Consider the following 24,322-nt stretch of genomic DNA (forward strand, 5'->3'; position numbering starts at 1 on the left):
CATTAATTCGCATAGCCAGGTCTTCGTTCTCTTGACAGTGCATTCACTCGGCTTTCCCCCAAACGATACCTTTTAAATGGATGTGACTTATTCGTGGACTGGACGCGGTGTCAGCACGCTTGTGTTGCATGGTGGCTAGTGGTTTCATTCCGTCGTGGCTGGTGGTTTCATTAAACTTATGATTGGATGGCGTAAATAGGTAGGCAGCCCAGTTTAGCAGGAGGCCGGTGGCCGGTGTATAAATGCGTTTGTTCTGTCGTAGTTTATAGTGTTATGTCCTAGGTGAGCTGGAAGGCAATGCTCGATAACCCATGCGGCTTCGGGATGCCAAGATGCTGTTAGGGATGAGACGCGATTGACATATTCCGGCAGTGAAAGAAAGGTTATGACATGAGGGCCCGAACCGGAGTGTCCCCATGACTCGCACAGTGCGCCCATGTCCAGGCCAAATGGATTATGCGGGTTTGCGTTTTCTGAGAGAAACAACTACTAAGAACATCAATAGAGGAAAGTATATCCGTTTTGTCATAACATAGGTGATTGTTCGGTGTCGTTACTTGCATGGTGACAGTAGCGTGAACTTGGCGTGCCTCCCAATGTTCCGTGCTCAATGTGGCTTGCTGGCTAATCGGCGCCGTATATACTCCCTCGTCGCTATCATACATACTTTGGCATGCACGTGTACAGGACCTGTAGAGGCCAATCCCCTTGCCTAAGATGTTTCCCTTCGCTGAGCTTTGTCAGGCTAACTCTCCACATGCCGGCGCACCCTGTCTTCGGGACAGCTAGTCATACATTGCTCAGGTGTGGTGCTTGCTAAGACGAGTGGTTACCACAGCAGATCACCACAGCAGTGTGTGTTGCCGTGGATCTCTGCAGTGTTTCTACTGTGGCACGTTTTATCCTTAAGTTGGCTTTGAGCCCGTGTATTATGTGAAAGCTACCGACGATATGCCAGGCGGCTGCAGCAGCGGCCGGTCCACCCGGCAATGAGGTGACATGAGGCCTCCAGGGGCCTTGCTGTGGGTGAGACATACTGCCAGGGTTCGCTTCATTTACTCCTGAAATCCCAGATGGTAAATGAAGGCAAAACCCAGAGGCAAAGTTGTGCAAATTAATGCCTCCACGCATCCGGGGTGATATCTGCTGTGGGAGCACATCCTCGACTGTCCTAGCTAAGTGTGAACTACTGAAGGTTAGACGCCCGAGTGGTGTTTAATTCTTACGATTACATACTGAGTGTGGTGACACCGTCTGATAGGCGATGAAATTCCAAGTAGCTCTGTTACTAGGCTGTTACCCTTTGGCACAATCGCCTGAATATTTCGTAACCTTGTACTCGCAAAAGGAGCCATGCTGTGCTTGCCTAGCCGGGCGACTTCAGTGAGCGCAGCATTTCGTTGCCGGTGCTGATTCGGCACGCACCAGAGATAACGCAGCGGGGGTTGCACAGTCGTCTGCAAGGCAGGACAAGGTTGTAAAAGGTCTTGGCTATGTTAAGCTGTATCCTAGCTGACGCTTTATCGTCAATGAGGCTATCTTGCTTGGCAGTGTAAGATCCACAGTGTTGCGTGGCTGGCACTGGTTAGGTGGCTGACACTCATATGTGCTCCCTGGAGGCCGGGCGCTTCTCCTGGGGGCAGGTTACTGCTCACCTCAGGGGTCCAGTGTGTAGAACAGCGCTGACGTCCCTGACACGGTATTTTGCAGCATTAGGAGGCCAGGTTAGGAGCCCTTCCTGCAGGTCGTTGTAGGCGGGATACCCCTAGCAACACATGAAACCCATCTTTTACTCCATTATTATTGCCACAGACCCTACACCAGCACTCTTGGTGTGGCTGACCACTAACCTCCAAAGCCCACGCCCCTAAGCGAAGCCGCACCAGTGACAAGTTTGACTTCGCAGGGATGTAGTACATCGTATGTTTCAGCATTCCCATCCCATGGGTATGCCGGCACATCTTAACCCCTGGTTTATAATTTGTCCAACACAAATTCCCGGGGTGTAGTGATGCCAGTCATCACCAAATCGCTCCTTCAAGGTCTCCATGACAGATCTAACATTGATCGGGTTCAATGAAATGAAGTTGACCTTTCCCTCTTCATCCAGATCCAGGTGCAGCACCGGAAGTGCTCTAAGCACCTGAGACTCCTTAAGATCATGGCACCCCAACCGGTGGCAGTGTAGTCAGAATGCACTGTCAGGATGTATCTCCTCCTGTAACAGGCCCCCAAGAGTCTTCAGCATGGCGCCGTGTGTACCGTACTCCTTAAGTCTCAGACAAAGCAGGCGATTTGGAACACGATTAAAAGCTTTATCAAAATCAACCTGACAGACAAAGAGCGGGAATGTATCGTCAGGGCCATTCCTGTGCCGGTCAGTAAGGTGCCAGAGCAAGAGTAGGTTGTGTACGGTGCCTACCTTGGCCTGGAAACCACCCTGCAACAGGAACTGGCAGCCTCACCCCATTTGCTCAACCGGTGTTTTCGAAAAGCCAATGGATGAAGGGGGCAAGAACATTAATTGAGTGCCCCTCCACCTCTCTCTCTCTCTCTCTCGTTGGAATGTGTTGTCTATCCGCTGTATAGTTTCTATGGCAGTAGTCGCCGTACGCTCTCATCACCATCAAGTTCCAGATTTTGCTTTAATGCAGACAAATTGCTCAGCGTTATATCTAGTGAAACATATTTCGAGCTGAATGAGCATCGAACTTGTGGCAGCCTAGATTGTGGACAATGTGGACATCAACAATCAACATACCGACAACGACGTCAAGGTTCATAACAGCTAGACGATCCGTTTGCATTCCACGATCAGTTGTAGCTACATCGCCACCCACTTCTCCTGGCCAGCCTGCGGAGGCTGCCACCAATCGTAACGAGTTCGCAAGCGTCCTGGGACTGGTCCAATGGGCAATTGCAAACAAAATCAGGTTCACAGGATGCAGGCCCGATATTCGAAACGGCATCCGAGGTGTTTACGCCACCAGCGATATCAACGAGGGAAACAACCTCGTCGCTGTACCATGGCAATCCTCCCTTGTCGTGCGCCCGGGTGAACGCTGTCCGTTTCCGGATTTCATACCACAAGTAAGCAAATCTATGGTACATTAGGGAAAGAAGGCAAGTGGCTGAGCTCATTCTAATGGAAAGCTTAGTTCCCATTGAGCAAGGCCGTAAGGGCCGTGCAAGTCGTACAAGCCCATTTGGGACCATAGCCGTAAGGGCCGTGCAAGTCGTACAAGCCCATTTGGGACCATAACTGACTCGACTATCCCTGGACAGAGTCTTCACGGCAAATATTACCAGGAACACTTTATATTTGTGCTGACCTGGCAGGCTTGGGGGACTGTTGGGGTCCCTAAGCCACAGCCCTATCTGCTGTGGTTCCGGAATTCAGCCCACTAACCCATTTACGGCGGCTAAACCCCCGCCCGGGAGCATGTTTGCGTCTTTGTCGCATTGAATGGGACTTCTTCAATCGCGAACTCTTTCACAAAATGTTTCAAGATGGTGTGGACATATGGCGCATCAGCTGCAGCCCCACAACTGTTGGGTTGCAACATTATCATTTCCCAGCAGGGTGCTCCCTGAATCTACCTGAGCCCTCCACGCCTAGCCCCAAATCCTCGTTCAGCCTTACTGGAGGACGCTTGCACCTTTGCGGCAGCGCCGTGCACCGCATTCCCAACTGCCGACGTCTAAAGTTCCTAACTGCCATTAATTGCGCTCAACTGTGCTTATCTTCAAACTTCAAACCCACTCAGCTTGACTTCATTAAGTGGGATGTCGCATCATTCCACCCGGACTCCCCCACCTGGCTCTGTTCCTCACAGGGCGTTTGGTCCCAGCTTCCTTGGTTCGCCCAGCTGGCATGTAAGCTTCTGCACGAGCGAGCACTGGGTCCGGCCTCGCGCTTCGCAGACTACTTGCCCGTGCTGCCTGAACGCATCGACCTGCCGGCGCTATGGCCGGCCGAGCATGTACGGCAGCTGCAGTCCCCCTATTTGGAACAGCAGGTACCGTACGGCGTCGGAAGATGCCGGGGGTTAGCTGCTTAGCTGATACTTGCTGGGCTGGGCTGCTCCACGCAATGCGTCTCTACAGGTCGCGCCTCTCCATCTGAGACACCTCAATCCTGACCCCGTGCTTTCGTGGTCCAGATCTTGGACGAGCAGGAGGAATGGGCGGAACTGTACAACCGGGTACGGCGGCACCTCGACCGGCGCGGCCTCACTTGCACCGATTTCTTCTGGTCGCTCTCCTGCGTCCGCAGCCGCACCTTCGCCGGGCCCCACATCCCCACTCCGATGCCGGCCAAGGTCTTAGTGGGAGCGGCGGTGGCAGGGGTTGTGGCAGCTGTCACCGCTGCCGTCCCCACTGAACCGGCTTTCGCGGTGACCGCACTGCTGCCCGCTGTACTAACAGCGGTAGGCGTGCCTGTGCTGTGGCAAACGACAGAGGCAAGACGGGCGGCGTCTGGGGAGCCTGGCACTGTGCTTTATGCCGTTTGTCCCTTCATCGACATGTTCAACCACGATAGCCGGGCGCAGGCGAGTAGGGGACATTTGCGGCGTGAGTGTTGGGGGTGAGAAAGCAGCACCGGGATGAGGTGGAGGAGGAGGGGAATGTCTCTGGTGATGGTGGTGGCGAGGGAGTGAATGGTTCGGGGGTCTGGACGTCAGGGCGTGAGAGTGGGGTGCGTGTGGGAGATGGAATTGTCTCGGTGCTTAGGGTCATGTCACAGTGGGCCGGCAATACGCACCTGCTTTCTTGAGGTTTGTAGTGTATGTGTGAAAAAAAATAATATATATGTGTCCATGTATATATATACATACATATATATACAGGTCATACATGGAAAGGGATCACTGCTGCCTGTTGCGACAAGTTACCCTCCCTCGACATTCTTGCGTCTACTGTGCTGCTTTGGCCGCGCAGCGTAACCACATGCCAAGTCTTACCTCCCTCCCTCCCTCCCTTCCGTGCGACCTTGCATGCCTCTTGCCCTTCCCATCCTCCCATCCATCCCGCTGCAGAGCGAGTGCATTTTCGCTCCTTGGCGGGATGAGTTCCGCGTTGTGGCGGGGGAGGCGGTACAGCGGGGTCAGCCGGTGCTCATTAGCTACGGCAACCAGTCCAACGATGCGCTGCTGCAACGGTACGGCTTCGTACAGTTGGATGGCAACCCGCACGACAGGTAGGGATTATGTACAGGAGTGGGCACCCCAAGTCTCCTTGTTTAAGTATATGAAGCACCGAGATGGAAAACCCTAGTTACCTCCTCTACGCGCATCAACATACAACGCACGGGGCACGACTGTATGGAAGTGCTGCTACAAGCATGCCTCGTTGGTATCTAATTTATAGGACGGTAAGTTGTTAATTGTTGTATGAAGGCCAACTTGGCTACCAGGGGGCCTCTGCTGCCAAACCGGAACTCCAGGTCCCCAGTAGAACAAAAGCCATAGGCTGTTTTCCCGCCTAAAAGTATTTAGTTCTGCACTAGGTTGTTTCCACCTTCTCACCATCACACCACACACTCGCTATCACCACTGGTCAGGACGCTTTTTCAGCCTCTCCCGCTTCGTCGGGCAGGCATTCGGTAGTTGAGGTGATAGCTTGGGTTCCCCACGGAAAGCTCGGATTTCAAACCCCCCCTGAAAGGTGTCAATGACTAACTGCGGTTGCTGCAGGTATGTCGTGCAGGACATGCGTCCTCTTCTGGAGGCAGCTCTGACGAGCCAACTGGCGATCTCAACGGAGGTGGTGGCAGCAGCAATCCGAGGCTTCGCCGCGCCTGCAGGATCCTTAGACCAGGCGAGCACAGGCTTGATGTGTCCTAAATCTGAAAGCCATTATATGGCGTATGGTGGGAGCCTAGAGCGTGTGTGCTTTTCTGTGCATGTGCTGGTTCCTTGCTGAGTGGATAGGGTGGGAGACGTCGACCCCAAGTGCTTGTGGGGATGAGTGATTGTTTTTGAACTAGAGCCGCATGCCTGCCTTGTAATGCCGAATCCTAACCCCAGGTGGTTCTCACAGCGGCCGGTGCACCACAGCAGACGCTGCAGGCTGTGGCCGCCTTGCTGGCGATGCTGGCGGATCGTCGGTCCCAGGGCCCCTCGCAACCGGGGAAGCCTGACCTGCCGTCGGTGGAGGTGCTCGTAGTGGCTGCGTGCAGAGAGGAGGAGCATGCCGCAGCAAGCAGCAGAAGCAATTGCTGCAGGAGCAGCTTGCAGGAGGACGAGGAAGCGCTGGCGCAGTTGGCTAAGTGGGAATTGTGGGAAGAAGAGGTTACAGTGATGGACGCAGCGGAGGTTGAATATCATGCAACGGCGGTCCATGTCCCGGTGGGGCAGGTAGTTGTAGAGGCAAGACCTATCGCAGACGGAGGAGGGGAGCATGTGTTACAGGTGGCTACCCCGAATGAAGCGGACGCGGACTTGGAGGGCGGGACCGCAAGACATACGGAAGAAGGGGAAGGCTGCACGGTCAGCCATGCAATGGAAGGTGAGCTTCCCTTGGAAACGGCGAAGCCAGTCCTGCCGCCTCCGGAGCTGGCAATGTTTGATGGCAACGTGGAGCGGTATCGCACGGTGCTGATGTTCCGGATCGCCAAGAAGAAGATGCTGCAGAAGATCGCGAAGCATGGGGGTTCAGGATTGTGATGGGCGCTGCTGCTAAGTATGATGCGCTATTAGCCTGATGGGCTCTAAACCTTTACTATTTGTGCACATGGCGCACCGCTGTGTCCATTTCAGAAATATTTGCTGTATGGAAGGTAATATTGACACGGAAGCCTGGCTACCGGCAACCTATGGATACCTGTCCAGCCTGTGATTCCTTAGATCTTGGTAATTTGCTTCACGAGTTTTACATTCACACCACCCAAATGGGAACATGACCCGCTCCACAAGGCAACCAGACGACACCGCATACGCGTGGCAATGCACCAGTCTTGTTCCGTGCACGTCCCGACATCTCACCACTACAGCAGTGGTATAGCCTCCATGGCATGAAGGCGTCACCCAACATTTCAAGAGTACACATGAGAAGCTGTTTAAACCCTCGCCTCCCCTCTTTCCATCTAAGACTCCAGACACCCGTCCCCGCACACCGGCCAGAGCCCCAAAGCCTAACGCATGCCCCTGAACTGCAGCACCACGACGATTAAAAGTTTCGCAGCAAAGCCCCTATGCAAGCAAAATTGGGGCAAAGCCAATTGCACGTGGTCCTGGGTCGCAAACGCCACACGCATACCGGCTCTCGTTATCACATCACAAAACGCTTTTGCACGAGATTGAAAGGCACGGCCAATCCAGCTTCTTAGGCAACGGAAAGTTGCCATCAAGCAACCGGCGCCTCCAAAGCGAGGACAAACCAGGAGCTGCATGCTGGACGCAACAGCGCTGGTTCTGCAGTTTAGCTGCGCTAGGATTGCGACAAGCTGTCAAACGCGTTTTCCATGGCTCCCCTAACTGTTCACCGCAAAAAAGCCGTCAACCACTACTTGTGCTTGCCGAGCGGCCTCAGAAAGCTTAAAGCGCCTTCACATGTAGCCTCCTTGCCAGTTGCTAGTGTTGTTGAAGCTGGTGCCGCTCATGTAGCCGCCGGATTGCGTGGTCCAGCGGTCTACGTAGCCTCCAGCGAAGTTACCAAAGATATCATCAGCCAACCCGTCGCCGAGTCCATCGTAGGCACCCTCTGGATCCTCTTCGTCACGGCGAGAGAAGAAGTCATCAAATGGCCCGCGGTCCATCATTTCACTGCTGCTGTAGAGCTCCTCGTATGTCGGCTCCACAATGCCGGCCTTGCGCATCTCAACGCGCTCACGGAAACGCCGCTTGTACTCCTCAATCTTTGTCTCCTTGACCTTGCGAGCGCGGAGCTTCTCAACCACCCGGCTTTGCATGACGAGCTTCATGTAGCGCCGCACAGCCACGTCCTCCGGCTCATCCTCGGCAACCTCAACCTCAACCATGTAGCTATCCTTGCGTGCCATGTGGCAGAGAGTTCCATTTGCAATGCGCGCTGCAACACGGGGCCGGACGCTGCCGAAGGCCCGGCAGCCCGCCAGCGACCTAGCTTGAGACACAGACGTCATCATTTTGGCCGAAGCGAGAATCAAGCAACGGCCTAGGAAGGAGGACTCAGGCACAAATGGGATGGTCAGTCAGCCCAGCACCTCAAAGAGTTGTACGACGGCAGTAAGGCCTCCGCCCCACAAGGGCTTTGCAAATTCCGTTCCAACTGCAAGTTAGAAATGTACTGCTATCAGAACAAAAGTGTCCCTTGGCTACATGAATCCTAGCTTATAGACTGTTCCTTGAAATCTGTGAAGGCTGGATGGCAATTTTATGAAATTCAAACTTTGCAATCATTATTATGTGCCCTAAATTGTCAGCTAATAAAATTGGACAGGCAGGCGTTTAAGGGGAAGTGCTTGCGTGAGGAATGGGGATTCCGTTCCCACCGCGGAGTCATGCATCTCAAAGAATTATGCATCTCAAAGGTACTTCTTACATACTATGTATGTGTGAGCGTGTTCCCCCTCCATAACAAGGTTCTCTTTCACACCCGGGTGTTGATTTTTTCTGCTGGGCACAGCACGCTGTTCAGCCAGGGGATGTGCCTCGAAGTGTGTTTTCTAACTGATGGTAGCAACCCGAGGGTTATGGAGGCTTACGCGCTACCTAGCAGGGCTGCCTCGTGCTGCCTCGCTTCGTAGCTGCCGGTCGCGTGTGCACGGCAGATGCAACCCTCACGACAGGGATCCCCCGCGCTTACAGCCATAATCCACACATCATACAACGCATACAAAGACATGTTTCGGAAATGTTGATCAGCTTCGTTGCAAACCTATGGCTCCTCTGCCAGTACTACGGTACTACCCAACAGCCCACTCTCTTACATCCGGGTTGGCGATGTGTCAAGGGCTACACGGCTACCACCAAAGCTTCCCCTCATGACTGTCCCCCATGTGGTTATGGCATTATCCCACACGGTACGACAGCTTGGCGCCGTACGGCAGCAGACCGTTGCAGCTAGCACAGACTTTTGAGTAGAGGCACTACTACCTACCTAACCAGTTTGCGGCCCCTGCACCTAAGTGCTGAACTCCACCCAGATACGTACGAATGGCGCCCCTGCGCAGGCATCCAGTATTCGGCCATGGGCCTTGGACACATCACGAAGCAACGCTGCTCTGTCCGGCCTGACTACCCATGGCATTTTGCCTCATCTTCATCCCATCTTTTCGACAATACATACGGTAGTCCAACGGGCTTCACCCCTCAGTGGCTCCTACATATCTATGGGCGAAAATCTAATCTGCAGGCAGCGGCAGGTGGTGCACTACTTCCCCATATTCCCCGCCCCCTTGATGATCTCATCTACCATCGGCATTTGCATATGGTAAGCGAGATGCGCTGCACAGGAGAATGAAGTCGCATGACGGGCGAGCGGAGAGGCATGGGGTCCCTCCAATCCTTGCCCTAAATCAAAACGCATGGCGTACGCAACTGCGTGCCCACCCAGCGCAAGTGATCAGCCAGCCGAGGCTGAGGCCGGGCCTTCCGCTGTCTGATCCCAGTTGCCTATTCTCAACGTACTCACTTCCCCGTGCTGTTTGTCCTCCGGCGCAGGATCCATTACACTCAGACCATGATTTTGTCCATCACCGCCGCACTGGTCATCGTGGCCAACACCGCCAACGCCAACAATTCCTTTGTGCTCAGCCAGTCCGTCATCGCGACCTCAGTGCTGTTCCCCAGCTACAACGCATCATCTTCGGGCTGTGTCCGTGAGGTGCCTTGCTGGAGGCTGAGCTGGACCAATTGGGTAAGCCGGTTGTGTGGAGAGGGCGTGCCTTGCCAGATCTCAAGGCGCTGGCGGCCTGCAGTACTTGCTGAGGAGAATGGTCACGTATCTCCTTCCGTTCGGCTCAGGGCTGTAGGGGAGGACGCGTTCATGCGGGAGTACCTCCATCTCCGCATGTGGTGCCATCGTGCCATTTGATGGCTAAGCAACGTGCGCGATGGTCCTTGGTTCTGTGCAAGGGTGCAAGGGTAATCCAGGGCCATCATCCACCTCGAATTCCAACCTCAGCCCGGTGTGCGGTGTCGCGCTGTTGAGGCGAGGTGAAGGACAAGCTACAGCTCAATCAGACGGCCAATCTGGGGGTACGCATCTGCTGGTCGGCATCATGACCTGGCTGGTGTTGCTGGTGGCGGGATGCGCTGTTGTGGGCGTCTAGGTTGCCAACATGGTCTAACTGGCCAAGGTGGGGGGGGGCGCAGGGGGGAAGGAGGGAACGGAGCACCGCCCGCAAAGGGAACTGGGACGGGATATGGGCCCCCGACAGCCTTGCAGCCGCGGAAAGGCGGCTGTCCTGCGCTTGCTCGCGCCCCTGCAGTGCCTTCGCGTTGCAGTGGTGCACACGAGTCGCCGTGGAGCTAGCCAGCTAACAGCCTAACAGTGCTGCGAGACTGTGCCATGGCTACGAGGATGGGTTTGCCTTATGACTGGGCGGCAAAGCCCGGTTGCTTATGAAAACATATAAGACCTATATATGTCACGGGCACAACCATTCATCTTCCTGGCCACACTTTATGACACTCAACGCTCACGGTGTTGAGCGGCCCGATTGTCCCAGGCGTTGACCAAAACCGATATACCCTTCCGGTGCCCGTCCTGTCCTGGCTCGCGTACTGCGCCACCAGTACACGTTACAGAACCAGGACACGGTGGGTGTGTCTGTTCACGCTGCGCCCTACCCGTACTACCCCGCCACCTGCGTGGACCTCGGGGTGGTGGAGACCACGTAGATGTGAGTCGTGAGCTCTGGGTGTTCGACCTGCTGCTGCGACTGGAACCATATCACTGGTGCGAGTGCCACCGTTGTTAGGTTGCCAGATCGCTGTGGTACTTCCACTCCTTGGTATCTTACCTTACCCCTTACATCGTGTGTCGTGTTGCAGTCGGTGAGTCCCGCAATGGACGGCCATGCCTGCAATGCTCGCGCGCGTCTCGGCACAGGCCTAGGTGGCTAGCTGGTATCCATCAATTTACACTGCCGTGCACAGCTGCCACTGCGATGACGACATGAACCGAAAACTCTCGCGAGCGACCCCATCGGCCCTAGTCATGTTGCTCTCCACTTCCTCCACTTGTGCACCTCCTTTCCCTTTTTATCGTACTATGTACTGAATTACCTCGACGACACCCTGCGCAGCGTGCTGGGTTGTATCGCGGGTGTGATGACGATGTGCGTGGTGGGCGGCTTTTGGCGCAATGAGCTGTCCAAACACCACGCAACAGTCTTGTTCCACAGAAGTTTCAAGGAAACGAAGGTGGATACCGCTACTATCCATGGAAACATAGTTGACTTCTTCATTATTATCTATCGGTTCCGGCTTAGAGCAGGACGTGGCGACGCGGCTGGCAGCAAGAGAGGGGATTGTCAGGACGGGAGGAAGGGGGAGGAGTAGGTGGCGGCGGCTTGGAGGGTGGTGCGCCCAGACCCGGAGTGTGAGGGACAGCCGGCTACAGGCCGGTAGCAACCGGGTCTGGCGCGGAGAAAGGCGCTGGGGGAGCAGGGTCAGGCCGGGGGAGAGGCCGGGGCAGAGAACCTGACTGATGGTTGGGAGACTGTCCATACTTGTTAAGGATGAAATATGTGTGACATCCTCGTAGCTGTATCTTCGTGTGAAAATGTGATCAGGCCAAGAGCGGCATGAGCAATGCTTAGCTTGGACGTGGTGCTTTGTAGGTTAAGGGCAAGGATTCGGAAGGGGGGAGCTGCCAGTTATAGGGATGTATATTAAGCTGGGGATGTGTCATATTCGGCAGGCTCTGTTTCTCTCGCGTTTTGTGGATTACTTGTATTAATATAGATTCATATAATTCTTGAGGTGACAGGTGCTTTGGAACTGGACAAGACTTCGCATACGTATATGTGTCATCTTGGGCGGTTAGTCCGGTAACTTTGTACAGCCTGTTCGCATACATCTGTATGGTCAATTTATACAATTTGACTCAAGTATTGTAATGAGTTATTACTGCAGCAACTGGGCACGTTGCATAGCATGATCATGTTCGGAAGCTCTTTTTTATTGCCATGAAACGTGACGCCTTCCAAGAGTACCTAGCGGAGCTGCGCACTTTGCCGCTTGAGGTGCCGTTGGAGCCAGAACTTAAGCCACAGCGCGCCAAGCTTGATAAACGCATAAGGTTGGGAGCTGGCCCACATGAATGCTCTTCTTGGCTCCTTAGCATGGATTTCCCAGGCCAGAGTCCAGGCTTTACAGGAAATCAATACGCCGCAGTAGCTCTGGTATGCATTGGGGTCTGGTGGAATACGAACAAACGACGGTGTGTGCGCACGCGGCTGTGCAGGGAGGAGCAGGCACTTGCCGAGGGGGCAGTGCTGACGGCAGTGCTTGAGGAGGGCGATGGCGATGAGTCTCCCAAAGAGGGGGACCTGGTGAGCTTCGCCTCTCGTCTGCTGCACGTTCAGCACCAGCAGCATGCGCGGGACTTTTCGGCCCGTCCGAGTTCCACCGCGCGCACTAGGAAGCTATATCCTCCCGAACCCGCGAGCGCATCGTCCCCCTCACCTCACGCTCGGTTACACCTGACCCGACCCACACACTCTACAACTATAGCATCTGCATATGCTAATATACTAGCATCTGTTTTAATATACTTACAGAACGCTCACGAGCTAGCGAAACCGAGAGCTCGGCACCTCCTAGCCGCATCATTACTTCCCAAGCAGCGATGTGCGTTTGTAATAAACATGAAAATGATGCGCGTAGAGGAGAAGGATAAGGCCCACATAGCCTCGTTTCGGTCCGGTCAACCCAACCCAGTCGATCCGACCTGCCCCAGCTGCGCTGCAAGGTGCTGCGTTGTTCAGGCCCAGCTATCGCAACTCTGCTGACCAGCCCAGTGGGCAACCAACGTACGCAGATCCACGCACATGGACATGCAGATGAACACGCACCCCTTCCTATACACACATACACTCTCGCGTCACACATACACGTCGCTTACAATCGCAAACATTTGCAATTAAAATCTCAGCTTCCTCACCGCGCAGAGGCTGTACGTCTTCTATTGTCACCTCCCGGCCTCTCTTCCAACCTGCCACACGCACGTCCACGTCACCGGGTGCTGCCGACGCAACTTGCACGAGCAGACTTGAGACAACTCCATATACACGCAATCATCTGGGCAACGACATGCGGGCGCTGAAAGATAGAGACACAGACAGACACACATACACACACATACACACACACGCCACACACACAACCGCCAACTGTTCGTGCCGCTTTCCCGGTGCTTTCCTGCCCCCTCACACACCCGTTCATGGGACCCAGGCCCTCTCGTAAACCCCGCGCGGATCTCCCCCCGGATCTCCCTCCCCCCTTCCCTCCATTTCCCCCTGCCCACCCGCCTCCCTCCCTACACCCCGGCCCACCTGCCCAGGTGTACATCCACTTCAGCGTGCGCAACCTGGAGGATGAACTGCTGTACAGCACGCGCAGTGAGGAGGGCGGGGCGGGTCAGGCCTTCGCCTTCCTCATGGAGCGGGGAGTGCGGGTACCCCGGGGCTGGGAGCTGGCAATACGGGGTGAGGAAGGGGGGAGCGGGGGGGAAGGTGGGGGTGGGAGGAGGTGGTCAGCAGTGCTCCCATACTTCGAGACTGAGGGCCATCTCTGCAGGTCTCACACTGGGCGACGTGAGCAGACGAAGGCTGGTCGGAATGTAACACTGCACCTCAAAGGGCCGCGCACCGAATCGCACCGCACGTGGGGCAGTAGCGGAAACATGGGGCGGGTCTGGAGGCGCCCGGTAGAGCCCCGCCCCGGGTGCCGGGTCGTGTAGGTCTCTGGTAGGTGTGTGGGCCACGTGATTGGGTGTGGGTGCGGTATCTCAGGATTGGAGGTGTGTGTGTGTGTGTGTGTGCGTGTGTTCCGGGTTGGCAGGGTGTCCGCAGGTCACGGAGTGCCGCATGGAGCTTCATGAGACCTCATCAGTAACGCCAGGGATGGGTAAAACTGGTGCGGAGATGATGGCAGGTCCCCCTCCCTCGACCTTTACCTCAATCTCCGCCCCCCATGGACCCTTCCCTTATCCCCTCCTGGAACCTCCCCTCCCCGCCCTTCCCCCCAATATGCACACCGGGGGCCTACAGACATGCGACGAGGGCAGCGGAGTCTGCTGCAGTTGAAGCCGGGGTTTGGTTTCCGTCATCCTGACTGCCGCATGGAGGTGCCCCGGGCGGGGCTGAGGAAGGTGTTGGACCAGGTGGGTGTGGAGGTGGGGGGCCCGGCACCCGCATACCTCCCAAACGACCGCCTCGGGGTGTTCCAAATACCCCTCCGGTTGATTTGCACGTCAACCCAGCTGCTAGCTACCTCACCATCCTCTTAGTTGATTTCCAGTCGCCCAGGAGGCTCCCAAATGGCCGGGGGCATCTTAACCGTTGAGGTTACCCCGTTTCATACACGCCCCGCGCTCACTCATTCGTCAATCCTCCCCAACCTCCCCCACGCGCACCTGCAGCCCCTACGATACGACATCACGCTGTTAAATTGGTATCCCGCCTCCGCCGTACATCCGTACGGTGCCAACGATGCGTTGTACAAGCGGTGCATCCGGGAGGCGGCGGCCTGGGAGAGTCCACGCCCTCCGTTTGAGGTACGGCACGGTTCCGTGCCCTGAGATCAGGGTTTGGTTGGATAATGGTAAAGAAGAGCTCCTTGTTTTTCGTTGCCCTGCCCGGCCTCTCCGTATGGGTTGCTGGGGGGAGGAAAAAATTGGTGGGGTATGCGGTGGTAGGATGACCCCCTTTCCCTCAAAAGAAGGGGCTATGCACCTATGTTGACACATCAGCGAGCTGCGTGTTATGTTGGCTGGCCTAACCAGTAACTATAGCGCGATGTCAAAACCAACAGAAACCAAGAAGAAGGCCGGAAAACAAATCAACCCACCCTGCAACCGCCTAACCAACGCCACCAATGTAAAAACCAGTCCAAATGTCCGTAACGTAAACCCGACATTGAGAAATGAGATCCCCCGGGGTAAAACCCAACGGACGCACACAGCCGAGCTACCTGCGCCACTCCTGTCCGCCTCCTCCCGCTCCGTCTCCATCCCCTCGCCCGCCCTCACCACCAACACCCCGCCAGGTGACTCTGCACCTGACCGTTCGCTGCCCCGCGTACGACGGCATACAGCTGACGGGGCAGCGGCTGTACAGTACGGCAGGCCGCCGGCCATTGACGGTGCAGCTGGGGATGGGGCTGCTGCCGCCAGGTGGGTCGGTGGGTCACTGGATAGAGGTGGGGTAGAGGAGGTCAGTGGGAGGGAGGACCAGTGAGAGGGCCGCATGGCTAGGTGGTCGTTGCGGTCATCCACCGCTGCCAGGGTGGGGAAGGTGGTGGTGCTGAACTCGCTGCTCGGATTCGAATTAATGAGGTTATCGGCCCGCTTAGTCCCCTTTCCAATCCCCCCTACGGGGCCCCCTCCCCCCGACCATATACCGGGAGTTGTGACCTCTCTCCTGTGTGCATTTTTGTCGTACTGTGCCGCTTTACCCCACAGCCGTGGAGGAGGCGCTGTCGTACATGTCCAAGGACGAGTTGGCGAGTTATGTCGTACCCGCCAAGGGAATGCTGCCCGAGGACAGGACTGGCGCAGCGCGAGAGGGCCCCAGAGAGGGCGGCAGTAACAGCAGCAGCAGCAGCAGCGATGACGATGACGATGATGATGATGATGATGATGATGATGATGACGACGACGCGGACGTCCTGGGTGCGGCGGGTGGAGATGAACGAGGTAGTGGGCGGCGGCCGGCGCAGTCGGCAGCTGCTCCTTGTCTCGTTCCGCCGGCCCCTGCTCGGTGCAGCCAAGTGGAGCTGGAGATTGAGTTGTTGTCCATGGTGCAGGTGCCGGCGGGGGAAACACGGGGCGGTGGTGGTGCGGGTAGCGGTGGCGATGCGAGTGCATTTTTGTGTTTAGGTAATTTGTCTGTCATGGGCCCTCCTACGCCCGTGACCTGTGTGACCCCAAATTGCACTACGACCTCTACCCGCCATCTCAGCCCCCATCCCCGCCTTTCCCACCCTGCACTTGAACCTCTCACCCCCGAAACACATACACACATACACACAACACATACACACACACACCGCACACACGCACCCTCACCCCCTGACGGCCTTCAGGTTCGTGACATGACGGGCACGGGCGAGGTGACCAAGAAGCGGCTGCGGGAGGGGGAGGGCGAGTTCCCCGTAGACTGCCCCCTGCACGACACCACCGTTTACCTGCACTACAAGGCCAGACCGCTAGGCGCTACTGAGCGGCACCAGGTGCAGCCCGAGGGACAACAGGCGCCTGAGGGCCCTGAGGGCCCGGATGAGGGCGGGCATGACAGGAAGGCGAAGCAGCAGGAAGGGAGATCAGCGGAGGTGGAGGCGGGTGGTCCAGGGCCGCATGTCCCGGAGGCTGATGGCAGCGGCTGCGGAGAGGGGGACGAGGTGTGGGTGTATGACTCACGGCGGGTCCAAGAGGCACCGCTGGTTGCGGATACTGGTGAGCGAGGTGGGGAGGGAATCCCCACCGCCATCAGCCGCCACCCGCCTAAAACACCGGCCGGGCCCCCTCCCCCCTTGTTACATCATTGCTTTGCACTCCATCCGCCGGTGCCTTGGACATGGGCGGTTGGTGGTATAGGATTTCCCCTTTTCCCCCCCCTCCCCAGGCTGTGGTGAGCTCCCGGAGGGTTTGGAGATGGCGCTGAAGCTCATGGTGCCCGGGGAGGTGAGTCGGGTGGTGGCTGCCCCCCGCTTCGCCTACCTGGGCCGCCTCGACCTTCCCCCCGGACTGAGCGAGGCGGGCGCAGTGGAGTTTGAGGTGGAGCTGCTGGACTTTGAGAGGGAGGGCTACTGGCAGGTGGGCAGGTGGGGTGGGGTGGATTGGGGGCCGGGAGAGTAAGGCCGGGCTGGGAGGTGTGTGTGTGGGGGGGGGGATCTAGGGCGGTCCAGGTCGCTGGTGGGTGCTCCCGGATACGTCACCTACGGACCGGACCAACCCGGCTGCAGAAGTACCTGAGAGCGTAAGCAGAGCCACCTTGACCCGAGCCCGTGCTGCGGCCTGACACCCTCCCCTCTTGTGCGTGTGGCTTAGCCGGTGTGTGTGTGTGTTTCCCCTTGCTGACCCGTTCACCCCTTCCCCTCCCCCCGGTTTGACTTCCCTCCAGAACCTGAGTTTTGAGGAGCGTTACTCCCTGGCTGAGCGCCTCAAGTCGAAGGGCAATGAGCTGTTCCGAAAGGGGCAGTATAAGTACGCCAGGGCCAGGTGGGTAGGGACCAGGGAGGCAAGTGTATGGGGGGAAGGCCAGAGGAGAACAGAGGCTGGAGTAGGGTGGCACCCACGACCGCGGGTGAGGGGAAGATGCAGCATCCGTAGGGGCCCCTTGGCGGACTGAGGTATGAGACGCGCTGTTTTAGAAGACGGTTTAGCAGCGTTCACACCAAGACGCACAGTGTTGAGTGCTACGGGAAGACAGGTAATGTGCTATATGATGGGGTCAAAGGTTGGCGTGGCGAAGGGGAAGGGACTGGGGGGCCTCTGGCTTTGAGGTCGGAAGAAGAACCACAATGCATGACAAGGTCAAGCCACCCACAGGTTGACCCCTGGAGTGACCCATGGGTCGCAGGTACGAGCGGCTGCTCCGGCTGCTGGAGTCCACTCGCGACTTCGATAGCCAGGAGGAGGTCGCCCGGATAGACGGCTACAAGGTGGCGGTGCTGGGGAACCTGGCGCTCACATGCAGCCACCTTGAGGAGTACGCGGCGGCGGTAGCGGCGTGTGACAAAGGGCTGCAGTGAGTGAGGGCAGGCGCGGTGCGGTGATAGAGTGTGAGGGGGTAGCGGGGAGGAGGGGCGAGGGGAGGAGGTCTCGAGGGTGACGAGATTCTGAGGATTGGGCGGATAAGGGCTGGGTGTGGTGCTTCTAACCCGGCCAGTTGTTGTGCCAATGCTGCTGCTGCCGCTAGGGCGAGTTGACGCGGACGCAGCGGTCGCCGTGACACCTTTTTCTCCGCCGACCCAGATCGTGTTAAGCCCTGCGCTTTGGCGGCCCCGAAGTCTTGTCGCAACAGCTCCCGCAAATCGCCTCCCTTGCGCGGCAGGTACGAACCCGAAAGCGCCAAGCTGCACTTCCGCAAGGGCAAGGCGCTGAGTTTGTTTGGAAACTACGAGGACGCGGCGGACGCGTTAAAGCTGTGAGTCCGGACTGAGGAGCCCTTCGGGGCTAGGGAACGTAGATTATGCCGTTCCTGTTGAAATTCATCAAACAACGGTGTTGCTCATTGCTAGAGGGGCAACATGCGGACCTTAAGACGCTAGGGCTCAGCGACCCACAACGGAACTTAGCATGCTACAAACTGCTACAACACCCGACTATCTGGCTCCTCTCCCTGGTCGATTTCCCACAGGGCGCTTGAATATGATGCCTCGATTGAGAAAGACGTGACTTCGGAGCTTGCGGCAAACGCGGAAAGGCAAAGGGCGGCTCTACGGAAGCAGAAGCGCGATCTTGGAAATTTCCTCAAGCAAAAGCGATGACTGAACGCAGGATGTTAATTACTGATACTGTAATTGTAACTTTCATTCGCATTCATTCCATATCCTATAGGGCGGTCACTGGGTGCTAGCTATGCAGACGACCCAGTTGGGATGTTTTCACACCCTTTGCTGCGGTTTGAGGAGGCAAGGACACATTTGGGGAAGGCTAAGCATTTAAGGAGGCGGGTCTGGGGTTTGCAGCATGAGTTGCAGCTGCAGCGCGAAAAACGTTCCCTGACAGCTGCTCCGAAATGCCCTTCGACAGCTCGCGGCAGCCGCACCTGCAACTTCACGGACAGCGCCCCGATATGTACAGCGTTAAAAGCTGCATCGAGGGTTCACACATATTTGCGGGTATCCGGAGCTCCAAATCACGTTCAGGTGGACTGTCTGCTTCTGGTTCGATGCTTGGAGTCGCAGCTCGCTCATGACTCTCAAGCACCAAGGGATCAAGCGGGAAACAGCAAATCCCTCGGAGGCAGATTGGGCCTCGGTGCGCAGAACATCCATGCTTCGACTGCACATCTAAAGGTGTATCCGCGCCTCGCCGGCGCTGGTGAAGCGGATAATGGTTGGGTACACGCAGCTGATGGAACCAGTTGCTGTGTCGCTGCGGAAGAACCAACCAGTGATGGTGACGACAGAGCTGCTGCGCGAACACGCTCAGCAGGCGCGTTGGGAAAACCGATTACCAACACGGGTATTGTTGGTGTTAACGTCGTGGGCATTAAGGCCGCTTGCACTGCCACCGATGGCAACTGTGAGCGACAGCAACCTGGAACAGCTACACAGGAACGCCTCCGCTGTACGAGTATCGGATGCGGCAACAGCAGTAACCTTGTGCTCGAACAGCCGGATTTATCTTGGGTTGCATGCAGCTCCCAGCCGTCGCTTCTTTGCGGCAACCAAGCACCATTGCATCACCTGCCGCGCTCCTCACGGGATTCGTGTGAGGGCGTGCAAGGCCACCAGGACACTGCTCGATCTCAAAACCAAGCCCGGCCACGGGGACTGCACTCCATGGAACAGGCTGCGAGCCGGAGCCAGTCCACCCGGCAGCAGCCGCTGCTGTTGCAACCTGGACGTGCACATGTGCTGCTTGCGACCCCGGGAGGCGTTGGTGTTAACACCTGCTATGGCCGTAGTGGGGCTGCGTCGGTCCCGGGCCCGGCCACCAGCCTCCTCAGTGGCAAGCACGATGCCGTGAAGGCTCAACCCATGCTGCCAGAACCGCATGCAGGGCGCTTGCCAGGCGGGGATCTTGGTGCCTCGTGTGGACTTGCGCGCCGGGCCCATGGAAAGGGACGCGATGTGGGCTGCCCGCAGCCGCATTGTCTGCTGGACGAGGAGTCAGCGAATAGTGGTGTAAGCAGCAACCGCAGCAGCGGTGCCGGTGCCGGCGACGGCGACAACAATGGCAACGCAACGGCGGCATGCACTGCACAGGCATCAGGTGTTTTCGCTGATGGCCCCGCACTCCGGCACGGCTCGTCAGTCTGCGCAGCCTCCACGAGGGCATCTCCATCTCTGCCATCTGGAGCGTCACTCCTGAGCCCGATACCCTTTTCTCACGCGGATATAGATCAGAGCCTTTCCTGGCTCCAGCCGGTTGCCGCCCCCGCGACGGCTTGGTATGCGTATAACAACCCTGCTTTTGAGCTGGACTCCCAGCGGGAGGGCTCCTTCTGGCCCGGGACCAGCCGCTCCAACAGTGCAACTCCGCCGTTACAGCCGACACCAGCACTGCCGCGGCAGGCCCAGTCACATTCGCGCCTGCAGTGTGGCTCCACGCCAGGCGGTGTGAACACGGATGGAGATGACAGCGAGGAAGGGTTTTCGCCTGCAATGCGTCGCGCGGCTGCCGCGGCCGACGCAGCGGCTGCGGCCGTGTCGTCTGCGGCCCTGGCACTAGGCTGGGCCTATGCGCCAGGGCGACCCCTAATGCCAGGCGAGCAGTCACCCCCCAGCGGCAGTACTATTTCTAGCGTCGCTACAGCGGCGGCCATCTCCACCACGACGGCGTCTCGGCTCCGGGCCACCGCGGGCGGCACAACCTGCACGTCTGCCGGACAGGACGGACGACACTTCGTCGCCACGGCTGCTTCTGGCAGCAGCTGCGGCGAAGGCGACGTCAACCGCAGTTCAGGGGCTGTCCAAGCCCGGCCTGGTCTTGATGTTAGTCAGCTCCTACAAGCTGCCGGACCTAGTTTTTGGCGTGATCTGGCGGCTTCCTGTGGCCTCCTAGCTCTCAACAGCGGGGCTTGGGGCCCAGGCGCAGCCTGGCAGCTGCATTGCGGGTCGACTGCCTCCTTTCGGGAGAATTGTTCCGGGAACTGCGCTGATTTGAGCGGGCTAGGGGCGGCCTCTGGTGTTGGACCGGTAGACGCTGCCTCTGCTGCAGCGGAGGCACTGGCGGCAGCGACTGCCGCAGCGGCCATGTTTGCACCGGACGTCGCCGGTAACGCACCGACCTGGGCATGGGAGGCCCAGGACGGGACGAACGCGACGGAACGGGCAGTACGCGACGGCTGGAGCGTTTGGGGGACAGCTGGTAGCGCCGGCATGCCGCAGGGTGGCTTCGGAGAGGTAGAGGCTAGGAGGCCGGCAGCTGCCTCTCCGCCAGTAGGGGCGCTACCTTCGGGCGCCGGACATCCGGTTGGCGTTTCCTACGGGCGAGTGGCGGCTGTGGCGCTGTCAACGGGGACGCTGAGTAGTGCAGCTGCGGATTGGGAGCGTGCTGACAGGATGCACGACGTCGTCGGTGCGTCGTCCGCGGCCGCGCCAGGTGAGGCTGTCACTTGTTTGGAAACAACGAACTTAGACCCGGGCACTGCGGATTCCAGGGCGGCTGTGCAGAGCATCGCTGCTGCTTGGAACCCTCGTGGTGGCATCGGCAGAAGGAAACCCTTGTAGTGCTGCTGTCGTGCTGCAATACACGCTCTAGAGAGAAGCCCGTAGGACGGCTTTTTTAAACGGATGGGAGCTGGGGAAGCTTACGCAGCAAAAAAGCACAAGCCAGCCGTCCTACGGGCTTCTCTCAAGAGCGTTTATACTGGAGATTACAGGCACACTGCCGGACCGGTGTACCTCTCACATGCGTGGTCGCGGGCCATTGCACGCGCAACCCATTACCCCTTCACTCCGCTCCCCGATCTTCGCTCTTACTCTTCCTCGTGCTTGTAATTAGTTGTGAATCGTGACAAGTATATATTTGAACCGCCTTTCCCGTCTCTTCCCTCCGTCTGGGCCTGATACCCCTTCCAACTTGCAGCACACGCGCTTGACGCCATGACGGCGCGCGGCCCGCCTGACAGCCATGCGTACTCGGGTCATGGCGCCTGCGCGGGCCGGCCGCCTTCTCCGTTCCAGTTGAACCCAGCATGCCAAGGAGCCCCGTCAGCCTCGGCCGCCGCATTAGCCGCAGCCACAGCTCGCAAGATCGAAAGCTCAAGGGCAATGCCGTCAGGCCCCGTAGCTTCCGATTGGCTGAGCCATCGCAGCGTCACGCTCTTGGCCGTGGGTCCATGGGATTCGTCGCGCAGCTTAAGTTCCACCGCCGCGGCTGAGCTTTGCGCTGGCAGCAGCTCTAGCGGTGGCGGCCGCGGTGGCAGCAGCAGCAGCAGGGGGCTGTGGTGCTCAGGGAGGCCGTGCGGTCCTGAGGTGCTCCCGGAGCCGCTGGGTGGATTTCGGAGCGAGCTGGCCGGTCGGACTGTGAGCCTGATTGGAGGCGGTGGTGGGCAGAGCGAGGCTGCATGGGGAACGGGGCTGGCGGCGGAGAGGGCGAGGGCAGAGGCGCTCGCACCACTGTTGCAAGGCGCAGATGGAGAGCAGGATGCCGCCGCCGCTGGCGATGCTCAGGCCACTATTCCCAACAGCGATGGATCGCGGTCCACCGCGACGGCCAGCTGGTCGTCTTTGGACTGGTCCCAGGACGAGGAACTCGCTCACCGCGCTGCATCCCGCTCCAGTCCTGCATTGTCGCACTCGCAGTTGCAGCCAGAGCTGCAAATCCCTAGCGGACCCCGCAGTCAAAGGCACGGTAGAAAGGGCACCAGCAGGATTAGGCAACCGCAGAAACAGCAACAAGAACAGCAGCCATCGCGGCTGCAGGAGCAGTCGCCTGCGAGCGTAGCTTGGGATGCTATCGGGCACGTTGATCTTGGTGGCCGGAGCAGTGGCGGCACCGCTAGCGACGCCGCAACCTCACAACGGCAGGGCGGGAGTGCCTCCCTGCTTCCACATTCTTCAGGTAGCTCCCGGATACCCCCGCCGCCAGGACTGCACAAGCAGTCGCATCAGTTCCAAGACAATAGCCAACAGGTGCTGAATGATCCGCCATGGGGCTCCATGCAATCCCCAAGCCACGCCGCGGCCGAGAGAAGGGGCCCAAATGGCCGCAGCGACCACAGCAGAGCCGAGTGTGGTCTCAGCTGGAGCAAACCCGACGGGTTTACAGGCCGCGGCGCAGTCGTCAGCGGCGATAGCGGCAACGCCCGCGGGCCGAGCAGGCTTGCCCAGCTAGGTGTCACTTGTCAAGGTACTGCATTGATGGAAGGCGTAGACGCAGAGCCCGTAGTTGCGGTGGTTACGGCGGCTGCAGCTGCTGCGGCCACAGCTGCAGGCGCTGGCGCCATCGCAGGGCGCTGGAGGGAGGGAGCGAGGCAGCCCTCGAGCACTATAAAATCCGGCAACAGCGGCGCCAAGTCGCCGCGGAGCTCTGTTAGGGGTGCTATCCGGCTAAACCCGAAGCGACCGTTGTCGGTTGGCCAGCGTCAGGTGCAGCAGCGCCGGGGGCGGTTATCGCCACGGCCATCGCCTTCGCAAGGGAGGACAGTATCGAAGCGACAGACATCCGCAGCGGCAACAACCTCATGGGAACTGAATGAACCGACTGCGGCTGCAGCTGCCAGGGCTGGGACCGATGCATCGCACGGTACGCCGCCCTACTCCCAGGCATCCCCAGCCGACCGTGCTGGCCGATGCGACGCCGCAACCGTTGTCGTGGGTCCAGTCATGGCAAGCAATATCAGGGTGACCTGCGACAGGAGCAACACGGGCGCTCACCTCCTTGAGAGGCGGGGCTTCCTTGATGCTTCCGACACACCCACAAGTCGCTGGCCACAAGCCGCCGCAGTGCTCCCGTTCGACCCGAACCGCGGCCAGCAGCTCATACCCGAATCCGGGACGGTGCCCCTGGAGTTTCCGGCTGTGGTCGCGGCAAGTGGAAGCCCGCTATGCAACGGAGAGCTGCAGCCGCGGTCGCGGCGTAGCAGCACTGGCAGCGGCATGGCAAATGTTGCCGGACGCAGTGGGACCCTGCACACCGGTAGTGGCGCGGTGGGTGACCACTTGGCGGAGTTGCCGTCTCTCACCCTGCTGAACGACTTCTGGGGCCCGGGCCTTGACGGCGAAGGCAGCGCCTTGGTCCTGGGCCTCGACGATGACGGAGAGCCATTGAGCCCGGTTATCAGCAAGGGTGGCTTCCTTGGCGTCAGCCTGGTAGATGGATGCTGTAGAGCCAGCGGCGTCACCGCTGCTGCCGGGGCGACGAGCGGAGGGGCCCAGGAGCTGTCACCGCTGGCGGCGTCTTGGAGCATGTCCTCCATTGGCTGGGACAGGTTGCAGACGGACGCGGACCAGGCGGCTAGCAGCTTGTTTGCACAGGCACCCGACCATGT

At 58.3% G+C, this 24,322-nt stretch overlaps 4 protein-coding genes across 4 annotated transcripts; 3 read left to right on the forward strand and 1 right to left on the reverse strand.

Annotated features, from left to right (window-relative positions):
• Positions 1–413: 413 nt before the first annotated feature.
• On the forward strand, positions 414–6,271 carry VOLCADRAFT_107344 (uncharacterized protein; the record flags this gene model as incomplete). Its single annotated transcript, XM_002956603.1, has 8 exons — positions 414–1,026; positions 2,854–3,090; positions 3,837–4,019; positions 4,164–4,430; positions 5,040–5,200; positions 5,371–5,374; positions 6,030–6,152; positions 6,182–6,271. The coding sequence occupies exons 1-8, from the start codon at positions 1,000–1,002 to the stop codon at positions 6,269–6,271; spliced, it is 1,092 nt and encodes a 363-aa protein (XP_002956649.1). The 5' UTR covers positions 414–999.
• Positions 6,272–6,861: 590 nt separating this feature from the next.
• On the reverse strand, positions 6,862–8,149 carry prpS21 (plastid/chloroplast ribosomal protein S21). Its single transcript, XM_002956651.1, has one exon. It carries the CDS (start codon positions 8,105–8,107, stop codon positions 7,550–7,552), a length of 558 nt encoding a protein of 185 aa, XP_002956697.1. The 5' UTR covers positions 8,108–8,149; the 3' UTR covers positions 6,862–7,549.
• Positions 8,150–9,313: 1,164 nt separating this feature from the next.
• VOLCADRAFT_97697 (uncharacterized protein) lies at positions 9,314–10,826 on the forward strand (the record flags this gene model as incomplete). The annotated part of the gene is made up of 3 exons (XM_002956604.1): positions 9,314–9,414; positions 9,645–9,840; positions 10,722–10,826. 3 exons carry the CDS (start codon positions 9,314–9,316, stop codon positions 10,824–10,826), a joined length of 402 nt encoding a protein of 133 aa, XP_002956650.1.
• Positions 10,827–12,118: 1,292 nt separating this feature from the next.
• VOLCADRAFT_119493 (uncharacterized protein) lies at positions 12,119–18,644 on the forward strand (the record flags this gene model as incomplete). Its single annotated transcript, XM_002956605.1, has 15 exons — positions 12,119–12,231; positions 12,397–12,484; positions 13,495–13,639; positions 14,204–14,316; positions 14,575–14,709; positions 15,201–15,327; positions 15,616–15,871; positions 15,920–15,959; positions 16,239–16,608; positions 16,778–16,836; positions 16,909–16,968; positions 17,276–17,373; positions 17,735–17,902; positions 18,209–18,301; positions 18,515–18,644. The coding sequence occupies 15 exons, from the start codon at positions 12,119–12,121 to the stop codon at positions 18,642–18,644; spliced, it is 1,995 nt and encodes a 664-aa protein (XP_002956651.1).
• Between the last annotated feature and the right edge of the window lie 5,678 nt (positions 18,645–24,322).

This window comes from Volvox carteri, assembly GCF_000143455.1.
Source record: "Volvox carteri f. nagariensis unplaced genomic scaffold VOLCAscaffold_63, whole genome shotgun sequence".
Lineage (NCBI taxonomy): Eukaryota > Viridiplantae > Chlorophyta > Chlorophyceae > Chlamydomonadales > Volvocaceae > Volvox > Volvox carteri.

Bases quoted from the DNA above. Each gene is read 5' to 3' on its own strand.
- prpS21 (XM_002956651.1), bottom strand. From the start codon at position 8,107: ATGATGACGTCTGTGTCTCAAGCTAGGTCGCTGGCGGGCTGCCGGGCC.